This window comes from Cydia splendana, chromosome 1 (assembly GCF_910591565.1).
Source record: "Cydia splendana chromosome 1, ilCydSple1.2, whole genome shotgun sequence".
NCBI classification, from domain to species: domain Eukaryota; kingdom Metazoa; phylum Arthropoda; class Insecta; order Lepidoptera; family Tortricidae; genus Cydia; species Cydia splendana.
The window spans coordinates 17,049,492-17,073,640 of record NC_085960.1 but is presented as its reverse complement, the minus strand read 5'-3'; the positions used below and the strand labels follow the sequence as shown (position 1 = coordinate 17,073,640).

General features: G+C 36.3%; 2 protein-coding genes across 2 annotated transcripts in view; both read left to right on the top strand.

Annotated features, from left to right (window-relative positions):
- The first annotated feature begins 14,087 nt into the window (after positions 1–14,087).
- On the top strand, positions 14,088–16,642 carry LOC134791187 (peroxiredoxin-5, mitochondrial). Its single transcript, XM_063762177.1, has 3 exons — positions 14,088–14,292; positions 14,362–14,628; positions 16,212–16,642. The coding sequence occupies exons 1-3, from the start codon at positions 14,191–14,193 to the stop codon at positions 16,407–16,409; spliced, it is 567 nt and encodes a 188-aa protein (XP_063618247.1). The 5' UTR covers positions 14,088–14,190; the 3' UTR covers positions 16,410–16,642.
- A 4,969-nt stretch (positions 16,643–21,611) lies between these two features.
- Positions 21,612–24,149, top strand: part of LOC134796413 (apoptosis-resistant E3 ubiquitin protein ligase 1) — a 128,410-nt gene continuing 125,872 nt past the window's right edge. The window contains exon 1 of the mRNA XM_063768620.1: positions 21,612–21,893. Within this exon, the coding sequence (XP_063624690.1) occupies positions 21,728–21,893 (166 nt within the window). The 5' untranslated portion in view covers positions 21,612–21,727. The remainder of the gene's footprint in view (positions 21,894–24,149) is intronic.

Below are 24,149 nucleotides of genomic sequence, written 5' to 3'. Positions count from 1 at the left end.
ATTGTGCCGATTGTGTTATTAACTATGATTGCATAACTTTGTCTAGTATAGTTCTGAATATTTGACCATCGATATAAATGATGTAGATATACAAAGATAGATAGATAGAATACTTTAAAATTTAAAGATGTATAATGCGTGTGTTTATTTTTTAAGATGTATGTATTGTTCAAAATTCCATGGCAGAATTTTGTTACAAAACAATCAGTGTAGTAGTATAGTATATAACGATAAGCAAACATGTTACTCGTAAAGGAATAATTACACACGAACGAAATATATAAGACTTGTAATGTAAAAATCTAAATGTTATATTATATCTGAGTTGTGTAAACTTCGAAAACTTTTGGCTGTAGCGGCGAACAATTATTTCATGACACGGCAGGCGTGCCTTACGCCATAGAATATGATCGCACGCCTGTCGTGTCATGCGCCACACGTTGAAATCATTGATGACACGCCTGTCGTGCCAACCGCACCGAAACGGTTATAAATGTACCTATGATAAATAATTTTATAAGGTTAGGTAGGCTATTTTATTTCTTACTCTTGTATGTGCAAATAAACATAGTCAGTGATTAGTCAATAATATGTAAATGACATTAGAGTGAGACCAAGATAAGTATGCAGCGATTTTTATAGCACAAACGTGCAAGTGTATTTTAAATTCCAAATTTCTATGAAATTATGTATTTAAATAACATTTGCGCGTCTGTGCTATAAAAATCGCTTAATATCTTGGTCTGACTAACTCTTTTCGAATGTAGACAATAAGGGAGGAGGAGGAAGCTTCTGCCCATTTGCCGCCTGTTTGTGCATGTGCTGAATGTGTTAGTCCCGAATTTTATTATATTAATATTTAAAATATAATTATACAATTTTAACCCTTTACCAGGCTGACATTTCGAAAATGACAATTGAATGTCTTACTCATTAAAAATAGAACAGATGTTTGAAGTGCCATACGTGGGAAATATAACCCTTAGCCTGGTAAAAGGGTTAAATTTTTTACACAAATTAATAAATAAAACAATGTTAATGTGAAGACAAACTTTTTATTGAAAATCTCCCAACTACGTGTTCGACCACTGCCCGACGATCTGCGAGATATAGTCACGCACGACGCTTCCGTGTACTGATAAAAATAGCTAAATTCAATAAAATATACTTTGCGTATAATTTTATTATTTTTTATTTTAACAAAAGTCGGACAAATCTCTATATACATTATACACTTTCAATAAAGAATATTTCAAATCAGTCTAAGCAAATAAAGTTATAAAATTAATGTTAAAAAAAGACCAAAGTTTTTTCCACCGCATCAGTTCGCGGGTGTATAAGTGGTCGTTGGCTTCGATCACCTTCATCTGCAGCACCACCTCACATTCTTGTGGCTCCTGTTGCGGTTGACCGGGTTGGAGTTGTGATTAGGCGACGGACCGGCGCGGCTGGTAGACTGGGAGTCGAGGGCAGGATAGCACTATGAGGCGCTGCCAGACATGCTCTGGAGTCTGTGGAAATGTTAATAAAAACAAGAATTATATTTAGATATATACAAATTATTATATTAAACCATACTCCAGTGAACGGTGTGAAATTGAAATTAAGTTTATATGTCAAATCTAATTATTCTTATTTATTATAATTTAGACATTTGTAGACCTTTAAAGTATGACGTATAGGATATATAAGTATGTAGCTAGCCTACTTGGCATCTAGGTAAGTAGGTACCCATGTACCTAGTTGGCGTTGGGCAGACACTTTTATTTCAAAGAAAGTATGAAAGTGAAAGAAAATCGTAGATTATCTCATACACAATCAGGATAGTTTCATGAATACGAAACATTACTGTGATCCAAATCAGTAAAAATGCCTACCTTTGTTGGCCTCCATATCATTATAGAAATTTCCATTTTCCAGCAATAGCTGGAAGCTATAAGCTTGAACATATTCCTTGCCAGGGTGCTCACTGTAGGTCCATTGTGATTCCCACTAGTCTGGAACTAAAAAAACACATGAATTAGAGCATATTTTTCTAAAATAACCGGCTACAGGAGCCGCGGACAATCAATAGACTATTTGATCTTAAGAACTTACAAAGTAATAAAATAAATTACTTTTGAGAAAATATTAATAATAGGTAGATTGAAAATTATCCTTTAAACTGCTAAAATAATTATTTTATGTAACAACTACAACTGTTCACTGTTTAACAAGTATCTTATTCTTATTTGTTTCATAAGTCGAGCGAGAGTAACCAAAAGTATGCAATGAAACTATGTAGTTTCGAAAGTCATCGGGTACTAGGAAGTAATTTATATGTTTAAAAGCAACTAAAATAATCAAAAGTAGGTACATTGTGATACATGTTTCAAAAATTCGTCAAGTACTTCAATTATAACGGTAATTTCTTCTGCTTAGAAAGTTTTTTTTAAAGACAAGATAAAGATTTTCTTACCTTTTCAATGTAAATACAAATTTTATAATATTAAAATATGTGGTACAACAGACAAACATCGGCGACATCAAGACAGCCATGAGACAGTAAACAATGAATTTGACATTGACAGTCTTGACACTACTGCTTAATCTATTAAAATTATATTCGACAAACAGCAAAAAATGTTAAATTGGTATTAAAACTTATTCTACGAAGGTTTTTAGTATCATTGTACGTTATAAGTACGTAAAACTAATTATTTAAGTATATCTAACTCAGTTTTAAGTAAATTATTAATTTACCGGTTTAATGTCCCAGCGTAGGATGTGAAGTGTGATGCACACTTAACGTTAGGTTCGTTCATTCCATTCACGTCGGTCAATTCTATGGATTCGAAAGACGTAAGCCAAAACGAAAGAGTTTCCCGGTAGGCTTCAGTTGGTTCGTTCGAATTAATTTACGTGCGGATGGCGCTCTATCGTTCGATTTTCACGGTAGGGCCCCAGCGCTACCGCGAATACCGAAAATCGTCAATTGCGGGCAATTCTGACAGATAAAACACGGTTTGCTACCGCGAAGACAGCCGTCATCGAGCGGCCCGTTCGAAAGACGATTATGGATCGAATATCGTTCCATAGACCTACCGCGAAACGCAATTTTCGGAGTTTTTGACAGCACGAAATTCGTAAAGAACTGTCAAAACACACGTTACCTCAAGAGCTAACGTTGTTCTTTCGTTTATCACAGTGCTGCCAGATAACTCACCTTTCAGCTTTTTATCCCGTTTTTGTGGCAGTGAATCCGCGCATTGTTTTGCAAATATTTTGAACGTCCTCGGTTTTTGAGCACTGCAGCGGGATGAATAAATAGATATTTGGGGATTATGCTCGATCAACTCGCAGTTTCAAAGCAGTGCTCCTGTTTTTTCAATTTCATGACCTGGCAATTTCATTCTGTCATAATAGGGTATCATGCCCTTCGTGTATCTTATTATTATAGTTGATTGTGTCGTGCTGGGTGAAATTGTACTGTTTGTTTGTGAACTATTACAAAGATGTTTCTGTCGCAAGAGAACCTGGCTGAAGAAATCCGGCAACAAGCCGCTTCTATAGGTGCCTAATGCGATAAACATTCCGCTAAGTGAAAGTTCTGGACGCGGAGTTTGTAAATACCACGCTGCATATTTCCACATCCACGACGAAATAGCTGTAGGACCCTGTTCAATAAGGTATACGTTTTAGATTATTTCGTAAGTCATTAATCAAATAGTCAAAACATTGAACATTCACAATAAAAGGTCTAGAGCATTGCAAGATGTATGTTTCAAGTATTCAAAGTTCTACCTTCATGGGAAGCTATGTAGTGTCTGTCAGTATATAATTAAAATAATATACCATTTGATAGAATGTATTTTTGTATTATACAGAAGATATTAATTTAATAATATATGTATATAAATGTTATGGGACAATCTTACCCAAATTGACAAAGCCCCACAATAAGCTCAAGAAGGCTTATGTTGTGATATATAATAAATACACACATGGAAAACACACACCAAATGACTCAGGAACAGATATCTGTGCTCATCACATAAATAAATAATGCCGAGATTCAAATTGAGTTGTTCGCAAAGTAGTGTACTTCTACGTTATTTTTCCATTTAAACTTTTATGGCAGGCAGATTATCAACATGAAGTGGGCCGGGACCAAATGGATGCCTGTTTCTCAGCAAGCGGTGTCCAACTGCTAAATTACCCCGGTCTTATCAGTATGGGCTATCATTAAAGCCGGGTAAGTGAAATTTGTTTACATTATTTATAATAACCTCATATCAGATAAAATAATACTGTGAGTACCTGGCACACACTACTTAATATACCATGAATGAATATGAATTTATAAAATATACTGATAGATATTGTTAAAAAAAATCTTGGGTTTAAAAAGAAGAATTGTCCAGTCAAATTGTATTAGTAATATATGGGTCTTCTTACCTGATTGAAATGTTAAAATAAATAAATACATAAAACATTCACAGTTAAGGTTGTTCTAGCCCCCACTCTATCTATACACAGTGTTCCTTATATGTAGGTAATCTTACCTACATACAATAATTACGTATCTAGCCAATTCTAAAAGAAGTTTACATATATACATAATTGATGCTAAGTAGTACTTAACCAGTATTTCAGTAAATACTTAGCAGGGCTCTTCTCAAAAAAATAGTTATACATACATTGTACATTAGAAGTAATGCACATTAATCTTATATCATATTTCATAAATTAAGTACTAATAATTTCATTCTGCATTCCAGGGGTTTTCGATGCACACATGTGACCCTTCATGGGCCATAAGAATATGAAGACCGCTTCTTGTATATCTTTTCCATCACGGAACAATGGTGTTCCGGACCTTTGGGAGGCGTGCGCGGAGCCGTAGGCAACACGTGAGTCCCTTTTGACACTTAATGAAATGTAAGGGGTAAACCGAGCGGATGCTGCCCTTGCCCGCGTCATGGAACACACGCAGAGGCAGCATCCGCCAGGGTGTAAGGACTATTGAGAGTTGATGGTATCTAAAATTAACTAGGCTAATGCGTGCAAGCGATGGTGATGATAAGTACTGAGCTAAGGGATATAAATGGTATAAAACGGACGACTGCCTAATAAAATGATACGCAATTTTATTTCCGGCAGATATATTATTATTATTAGTCTAATAGAAGCAGCTAAAACAGTTTGTCTATTTCTGTGCTTGTTTTGAAGGGCAATTTTATAAAAAAACCTACCTCTTATGTATACTACTGTTTACTATTGTAATAATGTTTTGAAAGTTGTTTCTTTAGTGTACCTTATAAAAAAAGATTGCCTCTTTATCCTGTTAGGAGGTTGATATATTGATCAGTATATTTCATGTTTTCCATGTGTGTAAAAATAATTTTGTGAAATAATAATCTTAACCAGTTTATTCTAATCCCAAAATATTTTAAGTTTAAACTGGCTCTTAGCCCAGTCGGTAGTGACCCCGTCAATAAAACAGGAATTTTCGAGCTCGAATCCTGGTAAAGGTATTTATTTCTGTGTTTATCACAGATATATGATCCGGAGTTATGAATGTTTTATATTATTCTATCTATTGTATAATTATATCTTCATTTAGTACTCACAATACAAGCTTTATTTAGCTTTCTATTGGAATAGGTCGATTTGTGTCTTAGCTTTTAGGTTTTTACGATTTGAATATATAAGTAGAATATAAAAAAATCACAAAACAATAAAAAATATATAAACATATTATTAAAAAAACTAACCTAGAATGCCGCCAGCAGCGGGGCAAGGCCCAAGCTGCCGGTGGTCAAGGCCGCAGTGAGAGGAATCGACGTAGGTACTATACGCGCCGTGTCCAAGATATTTATTAATTACTAGCTTCTGCCCGCGACATCGTCTGCGTGGGATGATGACGATGATTGAAAAAAACTAACCCTTTCTCGGGGCCCAAACTATATCCATACCAAATTTAGTCCAAATCGGTTCAGGGGTTTAAGCGTCAAGAGGTAACAGACAGACACACTTTTACGCGCATTTATAATATTAGTATGAAAGTATGGATTGTTAATTTATTTAATTTACTAAGCCTTACATTACTTATTTTCAGACTTTATAGAAGATGTGTATACTACTGTATACCTACTCTAAAATATTCATGATTTGAATTTGACTTCCTTTTTTTGTAACTTCGTACTAAAGTGAAACAGAAATTAACAACAACTGACGTTTGGTTTTCAGATACGGGATCATATCAATTACGTGGACAAGTCGTATGGTGGGACAACCTACGACACCTTTATATGGAGCAACAGCGTTAGTCGAGATTACTTCGAGCAGCTGGCATGACAGTGTGTGGCACCAGCGAAATAGTGTACATTAGGTAGGTATGTGTTATAATTTATATAAATATATTTGGTGTTTCTAATCACGCACTACGATACCACAGTAATATTAATAAGCATGTGTGTGTATGTGTGTGTGTTCATTTTTATTAATTCACACACACACACACACACAATCAATTAATCGTTTAGTTAGCGCATCATGGAAAAAATGATTTACAAAATTGTCGAATGACGCTAGATGTAAAATGTGGATGACTGAAAAAATAGGAATAAATTAGAATTGTACAATACAAGCAAAAGGGAGCTAAGCTAACTAAATTCGTACTATGGTGAAATATAAATTAACATTATGTAACGTTCGGTTTTCAGATATGGGAACAAGTCAACTACATCATTAACATGGACGCATCGTACGGCAGGGCAACCCACAACGCCTTCATATGTAGCATTAGCATTAGTCAAGACTACTTCGAGCAGCGGGCATGTGGTACCAGCGAAATAGCGCACATTAGGTAGGTAGGTATGTTATAACTTAATAATTTATATAAATATATATTGTGTTCTTAATCATACACTAAACGATCCTACAGTAAGATCAATGAGCCTGTGTGAGTGTATGTGTGTGTTGGGGGCTACGTACTACAGACAGACATAGATGCACATGTTACGTCAGGGGTTCATTAATGGTTTAACGCAGCGGTCGGCAACAGGCGGCCCGCGGGCTGCATGCGGCCTGCTAATTTTTCGCTTGCAGCCCGGCCCGCGAGCTTTGCTGGCTATTTTGTATGTAATATTGACAAACGACAATATCTGATAAATTCACAAATATTAATAAAGTGCGGCCCACTTCAACATTGTTAACAACTATGTACTTATGTGGCCCTTGGCTGCTAAAAGGTTTAGCTCATCACGGAAACTATTTACGAAATATTTCGAATGACCCTAGAGTTAGACCAAGAGAAGACTGCAATGATTCTGATAGCACACGCAGTGCAACTGTTATTTTAAACGTCAAACTTCTATGAAATTATGACGCATAAATAACACTTACCTACACTGTGCATGCTATCAATATCGTTGCAGCCTTATCTTGGTCTAATTCTAGTTGCAAAATGTGGAGGACGGAAATAATAGGAATATAATTGTGTCTTATTTTATATTATTATCCCTGACAGAACGGCAATAATTGCCGCTTATTGTATATGCATTTAGGGTGAGAGACTCTTCGTTTGTTTGTGTTAGTTACAAATAAATGTTTCCATTGCGGCCTTCAGGAAAGGTTCCGTAACACCAGCGATGGTTTTTAGGCAGATATTAACCCACTATTAATATAATGTGCTTATTATAATTTTAGAAGACTCCGGGTATCCACTGCGGGAACACGGGACACCTTATGATTTCTGCAACCGGCGCCGCAGAAGAATCCCCGAGGCTATAACGCCATATAAAATAAGGCGCGCTCCACTATAGAGCTAACATTTGGAATATTAAAAGGTAACTTAGTGTTATGGACACTGATTTGCAGTTCTTTATTATTTTTTATTTATTCAGGCAAACACTAAGTATAAGTTTACAGCTGCAAGATGCCAAGACACTTATACTGTTAATAATACATAGTCAGTATCATAAAATTCATAAATATGTATACACTTTTCGAACTATCTCTAACATACATATTATGTATTACTAAGTTACCTAGACATTTAAAAAAAACTGATATTAAGTAACATAGGCAGAGTTAAAAAAATCCTGATACTACGTTGTAGGGACGGCCACTTGTCTGCGAATATGTCTGCGTTTTGGACTGTAGCTATGAAGTTAACCATCCATTGTGTAGATTTGTATTGGGGGGTGACGAGAAAGCTGTTTCATTCGCCGACAGATCCAACAACCATCGGCATAGGTCCTACTATAGGCTTATACTTAGATACGCTTTCCCCAGGGATAGCACGCGCATTGTTGGTGTGTGTCTGTTTCCCGGCGACACTTCAACGACATGTAACTATTACACGTCGAAAACTTTCAAAATGGCGAAGTCATTGTAAACTAGCGTCTAAAGAAAATAAGAATCATAAAATTAGTATTCTAAATCAGCGGTCGGCATCATTTTAGCAGCCAAGGGCCACATAGTAGTTAAAAAGTTGAAGCGGGCCGCACTTTGTTAATATGTGTTACTTTATCAAACATTGTCGTTTATCAATATTACATACAAAATAGCCAAGGGGGCTCGCGGGTCGCAAGTGAGAGGTTCACGGGCCGCCTGTTGCCTACCGCTGTTCTAAATAATAATGAAATTCCTAGTAATGTAATGAAGATGTCAAACAGTAATATTAGTACATAGTAAGTATAGTAATAATTCTAATACCAGTTCTTATGATGTTTCAGTTACACCACCACCATGGCCACTACTGTCTGATCTGTGATCCGTGCTGTGCCTATACGCGATGACCGTACTCCCGACGACGGCGATGAAAATAACACTGCCGGCTTTTCAAGGAGCTACATTACCAGCTGATAATGCAACTATTACCCAATGCCCCGTACCTACGTAGTATAGAAGAAGACTAAGACTTATCTACTATATAAGCAGAGGCTAGCAAACTAGTCTTATTTCCTATGAGGCCATGCTGTGGTAATTATTAAATTCACCTTAGAAAGCTAATGTAAGGCATAAGGATAATAAGGCACATATATTTGAATCGCTTCCTTTACAGGAATAAATTGTGTAATTTATTGTACCTGCTAGTTAAACTAATACACGATTAGCAGCACTAAGAGTTGTATTGGCCAAGTTGACTACGGAGTAATATACCTAGCAGGTACAATAAATTACATTTGTTTCTGGGGGATTTAAAATATGTGTCTTAACCTTAACCAGACACAGATTGTGCCGATTGTGTTATTAACTATGATTGCATAACTTTGTCTAGTATAGTTCTGAATATTTGACCATCGATATAAATGATGTAGCTATACAAAGATAGATAGATAGAATACTTTAAAATTTAAAGATGTATAATACGTGTGTTTATTTTTCAAAATTACATGGCAGAATTTTGTTACAAAACAATCAGTGTAGTAGTATAGTATATAACGATAAGCAAACATGTTACTCGTAAAGGAAATCACGAACGAAATATATAAGACTTGTAATCTATCTATGTATGTATCTAAATGTTATATTATATCTGAGTTGTGTAAACTTCGAAAACTTTTGGCTGTGGCGGCGAACAATTATTTCATGACACGGCAGGCGTGCCTTACGCCATAGAATATGATCGCACGCCTGTCGTGTCATGCGCCACACGTTGAAATCATTGATGACACGCCTGTCGTGCCAACCGCACCGAAACGGTTATAAATGTACCTATGATAAATAATTTTATAAGGTTAGGTAGGCTATTTTATTTCTTACTCTTGTATGTGCAAATAAACATAGTCAATGATTAGTCAATAATATGTAAATGACATTAGAGTGAGACCAAGATAAGTATGCAGCGATTTTTATAGCACAAACGTGCAAGCATTTTAAATTCCAAATTTCTATGAAATTATGTATTTAAATAACATTTGCGCGTCTGTGCTATAAAAATCGCTTAATATCCTGGTCTGACTAACTCTTTTCGAATGTAGACAATAAGGGAGGAGGAGGAAGCTTCTGCCCATTTGCCGCCTGTTTGTGCATGTGCTGAATGTGTTAGTCCCGAATTTTATTATATTAATATTTAAAATATAATTATACAATTTTAACCCTTTACCAGGCTGACATTTCGAAAATGACAATTGAATGTTTTACTCATCAAAAATAGAACAGATGTTTGAAGTGCCATACGTGGGAAATATAACCCTTAACCCTTAGCCTGGTAAAATTGTTAAATTTTTTACACAAATTAATAAATAAAACAATGTTAATGTGAAGACAAACTTTTTATTGAAAATCTCCCAACTACGTGTTCGACCACTGCCCGACGATCTGCGAGATATAGTCGCGACGCTTCCGTGTACTGATAAAAATAGCTAAATTCAATAAAATATACTTTGCGTATAATTTTATTATTTTTATTTTAACAAAAATCGGACAAATCTCTATATACATTATACACTTTCAATAAAGAATATTTCAAATCAGTCTAAGCAAATGAAGTTATAAAATTAATGTTAAAAAAAGACCAAAGTTTTTTCCACCGCATCAGTTCGCGGGTGTATAAGTTGGCTTCGATCACCTTCATCTCCAGCACCACCTCACATTCTTGTGGCTCCTGTTGCGGTTGACTGGGTTGGAGTTGTGATTAGGCGACGGACCGGCGCGGCTGGTAGACTGGGAGTCGAGGGCAGGATAGCCCTATGAGGCGCTGCCAGACATGCTCTGGAGTCTGTGGAAATGTTAATAAAAACAAGAATTATATTTAGATATATACAAATTATTGTATTAAACCATACTCCAGTGAACGGTGTGAAATTGAAATTAAGTTTATATGTCAAATCTAATTATTCTTATTTATTATAATTTAGACATTTGTAGACCTTTAAAGCATGACGTATAGGATATATAAGTATGTAGCCAGCCTACTTGGCATCTAGGTAAGTAGGTACCCATGTACCTAGTTGGCGTTGGGCAGACACTTTTATTTCAAAGAAAGTATGAAAGTGAAAGAAAATCGTAGATTATCTCATACACAATCAGGATAGTTTCATGAGTACGAAACGTTCCTGTGATCCAAATCAGTAAAAATGCCTACCTTTGTTGGCCTCCATATCATTATAGAAATTTCCATTTTCCAGCAATAGCTGGAAGCTATAAGCTTGAACATATTCCTTGCCAGGGTGCTCACTGTAGGTCCATTGTGATTCCCACTAGTCTGGAACTAAAAAAAAACATGAATTAGAGCATATTTTTCTAAAATAACCGGCTACAGGAGCTTCGGACAATCAATAGACTATTTGACCTTAAGAACTTACAAAGTAATAAAATAAATTACTTTTGAGAAAATATTAATAATAGGTAGATTGAAAATTATCCTTTAAACTGCTAAAATAATTATTTTATGTAAAAACTACAACTGTTCACTGTTTAACAAGTATCTTATTCTTATTTGTTTCATAAGTCGAGCGAGAGTAACCAAAAGTATGCAACGAAACTATGTAGTTTCGAAAGTCATCGGGTACTAGGAAGTAATTTATATGTTTAAAAGCAACTAAAATAATCAAAAGTAGGTACATTGTGATACATAGTTTCAAAAAGTCGTCAAGTACTTCAATTATAACGGTAATTTCTTCTGCTTAGAAAGTTTTTTTTAAAGACAAGATAAAGATTTTCTTACCTTTTCAATGTAAATACAAATTTTATAATATTAAAATATGTGGTACAACAGACAAACATCGGCGACATCAAGACAGCCATGAGACAGTAAACAATGAATTTGACATTGACAGTCTTGACACTACTGCTTAATCTATTAAAATTATATTCGACAAACAGCAAAAAATGTTAAATTGGTATTAAAACTTATTCTACGAAGGTTTTTAGTATCATTGTACGTTATAAGTACGTAAAACTAATTATTTAAGTATATCTAACTCAGTTTTAAGTAAATTATTAATTTACCGGTTTTATGTCCCAGCGTAGGATGTGAAGTGTGATGCACACTTAACGTTAGGTTCGTTCATTCCATTCACGTCGGTCAATTCTATGGATTCGAAAGACGTAAGCCAAAACGAAAGAGTTTCCCGGTAGGCTTCAGTTGGTTCGTTCGAACTAATTTACGTGCGGATGGCGCTCTATCGTTCGATTTTCACGGTAGGGCCCCCGGATTTTCGCAGGCAAACCCTATGCCATTGTATTTGCAATAAAATTACCATTTTGATGTATAATTCGAGCGTCAGACAGATGAGTACAATTATCGATATAAAATCACCTCTTTAAACACGGCAACCACATAATAGTGACCGGAATAAGATAGGCAACCTAGATGATTTATGTTGTATAAGTTGTATACTTTCCATTGAAACTTATTTCGATCGTCAGACAAATCGGTGAAATTTGCCGAAAAAAATTTTTTTTCAAAAAATTATTAAAAATAGCCTTGACCATATTTCTTTAGGCAATTCTATTTATTTATGTCCTGGAACATATTTTCTTTCATATTTTCATAGTTTCAGCCGTCAGACAAATTGGTGAAGGTCGACCATATATGTGGGATCTTAGACCAGAAGGGAAAGTTCAGATATTTAATTAAAATACATAAATACCTACTAAAATATGTGTTCCGCAATAATTGCATTATTTTATTATATTCTAATATATTCATTATCCATTAGCATTTCAATTATGTTTATGTTTAACGAAGATATTGAAGCTTCAATTAATAGCTATAGATGGTCAAGCAGATCTTGTCAGTAGAAAAAAGCGCGAAATTAAAATTTTCTATGAGACGATATCCCTTCGCGCCTACATTTTACAAATTTGCCGCCTTTTTCTATTGACGATGTGTGGCGTTTATCGATATATAACATGATTAAAATCGACTTTTCACATCCCTAAAAGAGCACACATACACGTTTTTACGCACACTACACAGCCTGGATGCACCAAAAAAGGCAACACTTTGATTTGAAGTTCATCTTGTCAACAGTATGGGTTGTCCTTTTTTGAGAAATGGCATTTTTAAAAGAGCGAGGAGAGAGAAGTGATACTAGTTGCTGCGCCGTCAAAGTGAACAGAACACGTTGGGGCCTTGCGTCTTGCGTCTCATCGGATGACATGTCTACAGCATATCGTGTTGTCTACACACGAGGGCCCAACGTTTTCTGTTCTCTTTCACGGCGCAGCGACTAGTATCATTTCTCTCTCCTCGCTCTTTTAAAAATGCCGTTTGTCAAAAAAGGACAACCATACTGTTGACAAGATGGACTTCAAAACAAGTGTTGCCTTTTTTGATGCGCCCAGGCTGTGTATGTGTGCGTAAAAGCGTATATGTGTGCTCTTTTAGGGATGTGAAAAGTCGAGTTTAATCATGTTATATATCGATAAACGCTACACAGCGGAACGAAATAGCGATTAATTGAAGCTTCAATATCTTCGTTAAACATGAACATAATTGAAATGCTAATGGATAATGAATATATTATTATGTAATAAAATAATTCAATTATTGCGGAACACATATTTTAGTAGGTATTTATGTATTTTAATTAAATATCCGAACTTTCCCTTGGATCCCTGCTGGGGCGTGACGATAAAATTGTGATCTGATAACCACAATAAAGAATAAAAGCGTTTTTGTTCATTTTAGGTATCGTTAAACCTTTGAAGTAAAATTAAAATTGCAAGAAATGTCGATAGTTTATCGATATGACTTTATCGACATGGCTACAGCAAGGTGGGCCTCATTGTTAATCGTACACTAAACAAAAGTGGCAACAGTGACAGCTCGCTGAGACGGGATCTCTATATATAAAATCTATGTGTGTAGACATCCTTCGTAGTCTATGGATAGAACTGTCAACTGTCGCGAGACAGCTGTCAGCCTGTCACTGTCCTTCAAACCATGTTTACTGCTACTAGTCACTAGATGTCGCTAGTAAAATGTAAAAAAAAAAAATGTTTTTTACGGTTTTTTGCCAATTTTACTACAATTCTTATATCATAAATTTAAAATATATACCTTTTCTTCAAATTAAAATAAAATATTCTTAATAATAAGTGAATTTAATCCTTCCCTATGTTCCCTATTCTATGTATATATTTATAAATAGACATACTGAAGGTCATTCGTTCCATTTCATTCGCGCACCGGCTAATCAATCGATACAAAAGTGTCAAACTCAATAAAATATACATACTCCATCGCCAATGTTTCCCACGACCTCTCTAATTACTCGAGGTATTACTGCATTTACCTCGCGAACAGCACGAGCGCTGCACACGTCTCAGCTAGCCATGGCACCAATAAAGGTTGTAATTTAACTTAGTTGCCTATTATGTAACTTGGAAGGTAATAAAAGGACTTGTTTTGATTTTTAGGTTGGAGACAATCTACCGGCGGCGGATTTATTTGAGGATTCACCAGCGAATAAAGTGAACACGTGCGAGTTGGGTTCGGGAAAGAAAGTTGTATTGTTCGCCGTGCCCGGCGCCTTCACCCCGGGCTGCTCAAAGACACACTTGCCCGGCTACGTGCAAAATGCCGACAAGATCAAGGCCGATGGAATTGACGAGATCGTGTGCATCTCCGTGAACGATCCTTATGTGATGGCTGCATGGGGGGCCCAACACAATACCAAAGGAAAGGTAAGCATTATTTGTGATACAAATATGCATTAAGAATCTGTACTGTTGTCTGTTTAAAAATATATGGATTATATTTATAATTAGTAACAAATCAATATGTCTAGGAACTCAGGGATGTTTCACACAGTGCTTCAGTTATTATTGATTTCATGCATCAGTCTTTAGTAGAGTTACCATTATTTATGCAGGTTAATAGTGTATGATAAGCTATTGAAGTCATAGGTTATCAATGTTATCATGGTACCTAGTTTGGTATTGCAATATAATCATTTTCTTTACAGTACCACAATAAAAAAGTGGAGGTGATCTTATTAATTTATTTCTCTTTAAGTTTTTCACAGGGGTTTACAATTAATTACAAATAAAATGGGGATAAACAACATAACTTCCTCAAATGACCTCTGTAGTACTGCTAATTAAGATTTATCATTTTCAGACGCCAACTCATTGCAAGATGAGTAAAGGGGAAAAATTAATTATTTATTAATGTGTCAATCATTAATACTTGACTAATAAAAAATACAACACAACTTCCTTAAATGACTTGCGTAGTAGGTACTAATTAATATTCATCATTTTCTTTAGACACCAACTCATTGCAAGAATGAGTAAAGGGGAAGAATTCATTATTTGCATTCATCAATTGTTAATGTGTAGATCATTACAATGTGACTAACCCTATAAATTAACAATCTTGAAATCCTTTGTATACAAGTATATTATCCCTTCAGGTAGCATAAATAATTTTTAAATTGTTGAATGATAACTTTATCCATTTAATTAAAATTAATTAGGTATTTTCCAATCTTACCACAACATCAACATGAGCAGGCAATTGACCTTTATGCTTGACAATTCACACATTCATATGCTGATTAGACTTTCAATTCCCACCGACATCACTGTTAACAACATTTTTAGTTTTTTGAGAATCAACCTTCATTTAATTTGTGAAATTCACAGACTTTATTTCATTAGGTATATAGAAAATATGTATAAATTGTTGTCAATTAGCGTTTTATTTTCATTGTGGTAAGACTTGTGTTGTGAAACAGAATGCAATTTTTACTTTTCAATTAAGTTGCATGTAGGCTTACTTTAATTTGTTTGTCAAGAACGTTTTTGTTTTTCTACTAGATCAACATTTTATTACTTGCTTGTTATAAATAAGAACAAAAACTGGAAACACAATACCTCTCACTACTTAACTTCAAGGTCGCATGAATATGGTTTGCCAGTCATTATTGTCTGGTTAATTATAATAAAATTATACTCGAACTGTGATTGTTTTGATATGTACCTATTTATATTAAAAGCACACAGCTTATCTCGTATGCAGTCAAATTATAAACTGGCATTCATGGTAATCTTAAGTTTGTTCTTAACATAGGTATGGTTTTTTATACATTTGATTTTCTACTTTGTTTTAATATTCATAAAGTTGATATTACAACCATCACTGATACACCCCTTTTTCAATTGGCTACTATCCTCATTTACTTCCGTTCCGGGTTTAGGTTTATAATTATAATAATTATTGTTATCACAAACTACTCATTAATTTGCTGTATTCTTTTCCTCAGGTCCGAATGCTAGCTGACCCCAATGGCACATTCATCAAGGCCCTGGACCTTGGAACTAACCTGCCTCCGCTCGGTGGTTTCCGTTCCAAACGATTCTCTATGGTCCTCAACGACAATAAAGTTGAACAGCTGAATGTTGAGCCAGATGGCACAGGTCTCTCATGTTCCCTTGCGGACAAACTTAAAATTAAGAAGTAAAATGTTTAAGCATTTATAACTGACCATTGAATTAAAAATATAGTTTATTAATATGTAGTTTATATTTGGAAAGTAATGTCAAAGACTAGTGAGGCTAGGTTTTTGTTTCAGCGGTCAGGTCTATTCTATCGTGACTGTAATACACACCTATAGCTTTAAACAGGTCGTAGACTGTTGGAGCACTCCTTTGTGATATATTCAATAACGAATTAAACATGTCAATCCGAAATAAATTTCATATTTTATTTATGTAATAATATGAACCATGACCCACATCATCCTCTTATCATGATTATCAAAAACCATCAAACTTTACTGATGTCGTTACATCGCTATTCGCTAGATTGACTATAGGTAGGTAGTTTGTTTTTAGGGTTACGTAACCAAAGGGGTAAAAACGGGACCCTATTACTAAGACTCCCCTGTCCGTCTGTATGTCTGTCTGTCCGTCTCTCAGTTACCACAAACTGTATATCATGAACCGTGACTAGTAGGCAGTTGAAATTTTCACAGATGATGTATTTCTGTTGCCGCTATAACAACAAATCCTAAAAACAGGATAAAATAAATATTTATACGTCAGGCAACGAATGCTCAAAAATTTGACCCAAAAGTAACCCAGACAAGTCATCAACATCATCCTCCTAGCGTTGTACCGGCATTTTGCCATAGATCACTTGGGGAGTCTGAGGTTCGTTCGGCAACCTAATCCCATGAATTAGATTCCCTTTTCCCTTGGAATAGATTCCAACCATGAACCTAGTAAGTATATAACTGGATCAGGCATGAGGGGTGGGGGGAAGTGAAAGAACAGGATAGTCTTATTATATCTTTCAGTAGGAGTAGCAGCGAAAGAGCTATTATTGTTTGTCCTTGTCACAGTCTCACAATTTTTTTATTCCCCACCGTAAATTTAATATGGATTATGGTGGGCAACAAATAAACTCGACCAATCATAGTGTTGTCGCATTGCGAATGTTTTGTCCCTCACGGAGGCACGCGTATAACACTTCTATAGGATCCTACCACCTTCTATTCTATGCATATCTGTGACGTTAGTTTGAAGAGGCCATTATTTTATTGTGACAACCAGGCTGACGCAACTAGGAACAAAAAAAGTTTTTTCACTTCTCATGCTCAAAAAGTGCACCTTTATGTCGTGCGTAGACGACATAAAATCGCATTTTATGCTCTAGGGCATAAAGTAAAATCATCTATTACGACCCTTATTGACTTAGCAATAAAGTCCAAATTCTGCCATACAAACTGCCAGCCCTGCCGGCGCGCCCCCGACCGGCGCTCTCCCGATCGGCGTGCCCCGCGCCTCCGACCGGCCCAAGAACAATTTTCTTTAGTCTTGAATAAATACGTTAAAATAACCTAAAATATTTGATTTTTTGTATATTTTCCTCGCAATCGAAGTGAAAAGCAGAGTGTACAACAAGGGCATAAATGTCCATTTTTACCCTCGTCTACTATTTTGGTCTTCGCTTCGCTCAGACCAAAAAATTGCCTCGGGTAATAATGGGTCACTTTATGCCCTTGTTGTACAATCTACTATTGTATGGACTTCAGTGACCTAGCCATAGCCAAAAAAACAAATAAAACGTCAGTGCTATTTATCTGTCAAGTCAACTGTCAGCCACATTGCTTTGTTTCTTGTCATGGCTAGGGTTGCCAGATCGAAAGGCGCTATTATCGGGAAACAATATCAATTTTTCGGGATTTTGGGACTTAAGTAGGGTTGCCAGACGGTCGGGATTTGGCGGGATTCTCCCGATTTTTAGCATGTGTTCCCGATTCCCGACAAAGGGAAAACTGTCCCGAAAACAGCTTCACATTATAAAACAATAATTGTAAGTTCCGAACTGTCACTTTTTGCCGCCACATTTTTTTTGTTTGTTCATGTTCTCAAAGAATTTATACTATTTTTATATAAAAACCTCTATGGGCTGATGGGCAGAGCAGCTGACGTAGTGCCAATAATGTAAAATATCGTTGTTTTTAATACAATTACTTTAATTTGAATGTTTTTTTTCCCGACTTAAGTCCCAAAATCCCGAAAAATAGATATTATTTCCCGATAATAGCGCCTTTCGATCTGGCAGCCCTAGACTTAAGTCGGGAAAAAAAAATTAGAGATGCCACGATTGCCACGATGCCATGATTCGGCAACTATTCGGTATTCGGCCTATTCGGACACTCTGCCCAGTATTCGGTATTCGGCCGAATAGTAGGCAACATTCGGCCGAATACCGAATATCTGTTGCATCTACCTAAAAAGAAAAATTACAAAAAAAATTACCAAAACCTAGGTATATATAATATTTAAAATGTATTCTTGGAAAGTAGTTAAATACGAAGGAACGTTTTTGAGCATTTATCGATTACAAAATATTTTATTTTTATCATGGGTCTGATTTGATTGACTCTAATCATCATTGGCCTTTTCGTCTATAGCAGACGATTTATGGTGTAACACCGGAGAAACACCGTGGCTGAATAGACCGATGCGAGACCGACATGGTCTACCACAGGTCCGACAAGAGATGTTTGCGGAAACCGGTACTGAGACACCTTGTCGTCGTCTTTGCCTCTTGTCAGCGAGTGTGGCGAACCAGGTCTCATCACAAAATTTGCGACCCTCCACAACACGTTTGCGCCATTCCGTCCGCTGCTCTGCGAGCCTCTCCCAGTCTCGGTGGTCGATATGGAAGGCAATCATGTCCCTCTTTGCGCAATCTTTAAAGCGAAGCAATGGCCTCCCAACGTTACGTTTTGCATTCGCAACCACACCAAGAAGAACACACTCTAATATACATTCATTAATTCTGTTCAACATAAAAATATATCTTAGCAAACGTAGTGCTTTATTTGATGGCGAACAGTTTGCATAATAATTGTGACTCAAAATGTTCGCATGTCATGCCGAATATTCGGTCGCCGAATGTTCGGTATTCGGCCGAGAGAGGGGCCGAATATTCGGTATTCGGCCAAATTCACTATTCGGGGCATCTCTAAAAAAAATACATTCAAATTAAAGTAATTGTATTAAAAACAACGATATTTTACATTATTGGCACTACGTCAGCTCGCTCGCTCGACGACAGTTCGGAACTTGAAATTATTGTTTTATAACGTGAAGCTGTTTTTCGGGACAGTTTACACTTTGTCGGGAATCGGGAACACCTGCTAAAAATCGGGAGAATCCCGTCAAATCCCGACCATCTGGCAACCCTAGTCATGGCGGTTCGTAGGTTTTACTTACGTATTTCTTGCAATTTCTTTTTTAAAAGCCTTCGTTATTTTCCAAAACAGTCAAACGTGATAAGAACATACAGTGAGTCAATAGATTTTGTTTAAATACCACCGAAAACTAAGTTGTTTCAGTGCGAAATATGTGGCGTGATACGCTCGCGAAAATCGCAATAAAGGAAGTTTCTGGCGAAATTTCCATTAGATGAAGACCGGTAAGTATTGCTTTAGATACTTTTAGCCTTATTTTGGTGTAGCAGGCTATAAACACATCGAAAATTAGATATTTCATATCCACTTTCATTGTGAACTAGTGATGTACTACAAGTATCGATATTCGTATCGATATCGACTGCAGCCTAATTTTTTATCAGTGTAAATAAAATAAAATGAGTGAATTTCCTGGTATACAACATGACTATAATTATTTCTCCGAATATTTTTAGTGGAAAATTATTTATCATCTGTGCATTAATGGAATGTACATTATATTATATATTTTTGGAATCTAGTAATAGGGGATATTACTGCAATGTTCTGCCGCCAGAGTGCAGTACTACCGACTCCAGTAAATTCATAGACTAACTTATACATACTCTCCCTTAAACTGTTTTTTGACAAGTTTTCACAGACAGCAAATTATTATGACATTGATGCATCAAGGTGGTTTGTTAACAAGGTCCTGAGTAATGGTAAACGCGAAAATCGAAATTTAGTTATCTGCTTTTTTATCGCTCGAATATGCAAGAGTGATAGAGAGGATAACGAAATTTCGGTTTTCTTGTTTTGCGGTAGACCCCCAGATTGTGACAGATAGTGTTAGTGGCGCTACCTACGTAGAGTTTTGCGTGATATTCTCTATTATTTAAGATTTTAACCTAAAATATAAGAAAAAGTATGTGTCTCTGTTTTAATTATTAAATGTTTTCAGATGCAGGCAGTGGCCCAAATAAGTTGTAAAGGAAGACTTAATTTTATTATTCAAGAATATTATATATAGAAAAAAAATCATTTAATCAGGTGAACACACATTTTCCTCTGTTACCTGTGGACCGTCGGACCGTCGGGATGTATTTTAAATTAGGGGTCATCCATTAATTACGTCACACGTTTAGGGGGAGGGAGGGGTAATGAAAATGTGACATGTTGTGACATGGGGGAGGGGGGAGTCACAAACATTGTGGCGTCACTTTAGCTTCATCAGTAACCGAAAATTAATTTATATTTTTTTATTCGCTGTACAGTTAAATAATGAGTTTTTGGAAGTAATTTTCGTTTTTAATTGGTTTTGTGTTATAAAACTACTAATATTTCTTTTCCCAAAAATATTTTTCATTAAAAAAAATAATGCCGAGTTACTATTACCGATTTCGTTGAAAACAAAATTGCCTAAAATGTGACGTCACACCAGGTGGGGAGGGATTTGCAAAATGTGACCAAGTGTGACAAGGAGGGGGGGAGGGGTCAAAAAACCTAGAAATTCGTGTGACGTAATTAATGGATGATCCCTTAATTATATTATATTATTAAAAAAAAATCATTTTACATATTTTTATTTTAACAAATAAAAATCGTGTTCACATTTAAGTCCAACCATGTATTAGTCCACTAAAAGTCCACACTATATATAACATACGACTTAAATGTGGACTCGATTCTAACCTGATTTCTAGTACGAAATTTGTTGACCCTCCCCAATTTATCGATATCGATAAAATACGCAAGCGTGTGGCATACTACACTATTTAAGTCTGTTATGTTGGTACTATTGTTCTTTGACAGTTCTTTGTCATACATGTTGGTAATGATTGGAACACCAAACATACACACAGACTAATCAAATCGCTAGTATGGAAGTCCCGTCTTTTAAAACGTAGTGATTATATTCTCTTTGGTGACAACTGCCGTCTACTTAAACGTAGCCGTTTGTTGAACTGTCAATGTCAATGCTATATTATTGATCCGCGTTTCCGAACGTTCATCGAATTGTCAAAATCTAATTTGTACCTTTCTCGTTTGTTTACTTACAAAAACATTTAAATTATGACTAAAGATTCTCGATAATGACAAAGCGGATGCAATACTTCGGTACTGTATTCTTTCTGTGTTCGTTAACTTATTTAACAAATGTTGTGTTGACCGAGATTTTTGAGGACGAGACGGCGCAAGTGGAAGAGTGGCTGGACCAGAACGATCTTGGCGAATACAAGAAATTATTTAAGGAATATGGTGAGTAATTATACTAAATCACGGCTAAAATTATGGAGATATATATGTAGTCAGTGGTAAGTATGTAGAGTTGTTACCTGAAAAGTAAATTATATATTATGCAGACCAATCGCCGCGCTTCGTATCACACTCTGTTATGCCACAATCAAATAGAAGGGAAAGTTGTTAGCTATCGCAGAATATTAATTATACCATGTGCATTCCTAGAGTCAATTCAAATGAGATTGTCTAGTGAATAAACTTAACAGAAGGATTTCATTTCTTAAGATAATTGAGTTTTTTTTACTACTTAGATTATTATACTTAATCAGTTCAGGATTTCCTCATCTTCCTTTTTTTGTACCTAATTCCAGTTGTATAACAAGAGCCATGATAATGCAGTTCTTTGTGGAAATGGTGTGTATAAATGTAAAGATGTGTGCTTGTTTACCTACAGAATCTTTCTTATCTAATGATTATTATTTTTGGTATATAGCAAGAAGGCAAACAGTGTGAAAACTCCTCTCTTATATTAATAAGAGGAGGCTTGTGTTGTATCCAATCCAGGTGTATGATGAATCTATATACCTAGGCTGACTTCTGAAAAAAGGCTGACTTCATGCTCTATGAACTGAGAAAAAAATAAAATTTAAATAAATCAAAAAGATATACGCCAAAAGCTGATCAAAAAGGCTTTAATGCAAGTACTATGTAATAAAAATCTACACTTATTGACAACTGCCAATTTAGTTCCCTACTTTGCCTGAAAAGGCTGAAAATCTCACAATTTACAAAAATGCTTATGTTTATGGAGAGCCTGTTTACGATCCACTGTATGACATGAGAAAGTTCAGTTAAATATAGGTCTTAAATAGGAAGGAGACAATAACAAACCACAATATGGTTATATTACAGAGTTCTTATAGCCACCTCCGGTCTGTGATATTCCATTGTCACACAATACTCAGTTTCAGCTCAATCAAACAATGGGAAGTGGGTCTCATTTAGCTTGCTCGATTTCATTTCAGACAGTATACAGACAACAAGAATAGGTGAAACTAAAATATAAACATGTAAAAATCGACCACTCTCTCTTTTTTTTTATGTGGAAGCCGTCCCGCTTAGCCGGGGAAGTAGAAAGGGTATGTCGGACTCGTAGGCAAGGGCTGATTAACCATATTCAGCTTGCCCATTTGGCAGCATTAATGACGGTGAACACGGAATTGCGAGCATTTAACCGCAAACACAGTCTACTGCAACAGCCAACGCTGTTCCCTCCCTAAGGCCGAAACACCTGGTTTCGAAGCCCCCCTTCTCGAAGGAAGCTTGCAGGGCGACAGCACATGCTAGTTGTCCATGACAACCTCCACATCTGCCAGTAGTGGCAACCCCCGGCTCGTTATTATAGGCCCTGTGTCGGATCAGCACTGTCAGCAGTTTTAAATACGACAACGGCAGTCCTGCCGGCCTAGCCAAGGTTACAATCGCTATCGCAACGACAACGAAAAGCTTTATGTCTCTCTATCACTTCCATATTAATGCGTTTCGATTGCTACGGAGCGTAAGCGGTTGGCATCTTGGCTACGCGGCCTGTTTATTGGCGGCATGCCGCTCGGCCCATAGAATCCTCCTGCCAACACTCAGGGGAGTAGCTAGAGGATATGGCGCCCGGGGCAGGCACCAATTAAAACTTATGCACTTCTTTTTTGGAGATCTCCATACTGTAGCCTCTCGAGAAAAGGGAACTTCTTCAACTTATTGTGGAATGAGCTCCCTTTTTTCGACGAATTTCCTCCCGCCCGCTGTGAAAAGAATTCCTCTTAAACCGCACAGTGCGCGACCATTTAGGTTCTAGGGTGTGAGGATAAACATTCTGCCTACGGCGAGCGGTGCAGTGATGGCAAGCTGTCACCATTGGCAACAAGGCAGCATGTCAAACAATTCTTCAGAGTTCAGACAACAGCTCATTGTTACGAGCGGTAGAGAACACCCTGTATACAGGGTGGCTAAAAAATAACTGCATTCCCGTTGCCAGGGAGGTTTTGGGATTATAATGAGCAACTTTTACTATGACCAACACCTAAGTCGCGAAAAAAAAATTTGGCTGGTTCATACATTTTGGTTGGTCCATTTTTTATGGGAGGGTAAACTTTTTTTTATGATCGCGGGGTTGGTCCCGTAGTAAAAGTTGCTCAGTATAATCCCAAAACCTCCCTGGCAACGGGAATGTAGTTATTTTTAACCAGCCTGTATAGGAATCCCCAGTACCTACCTACT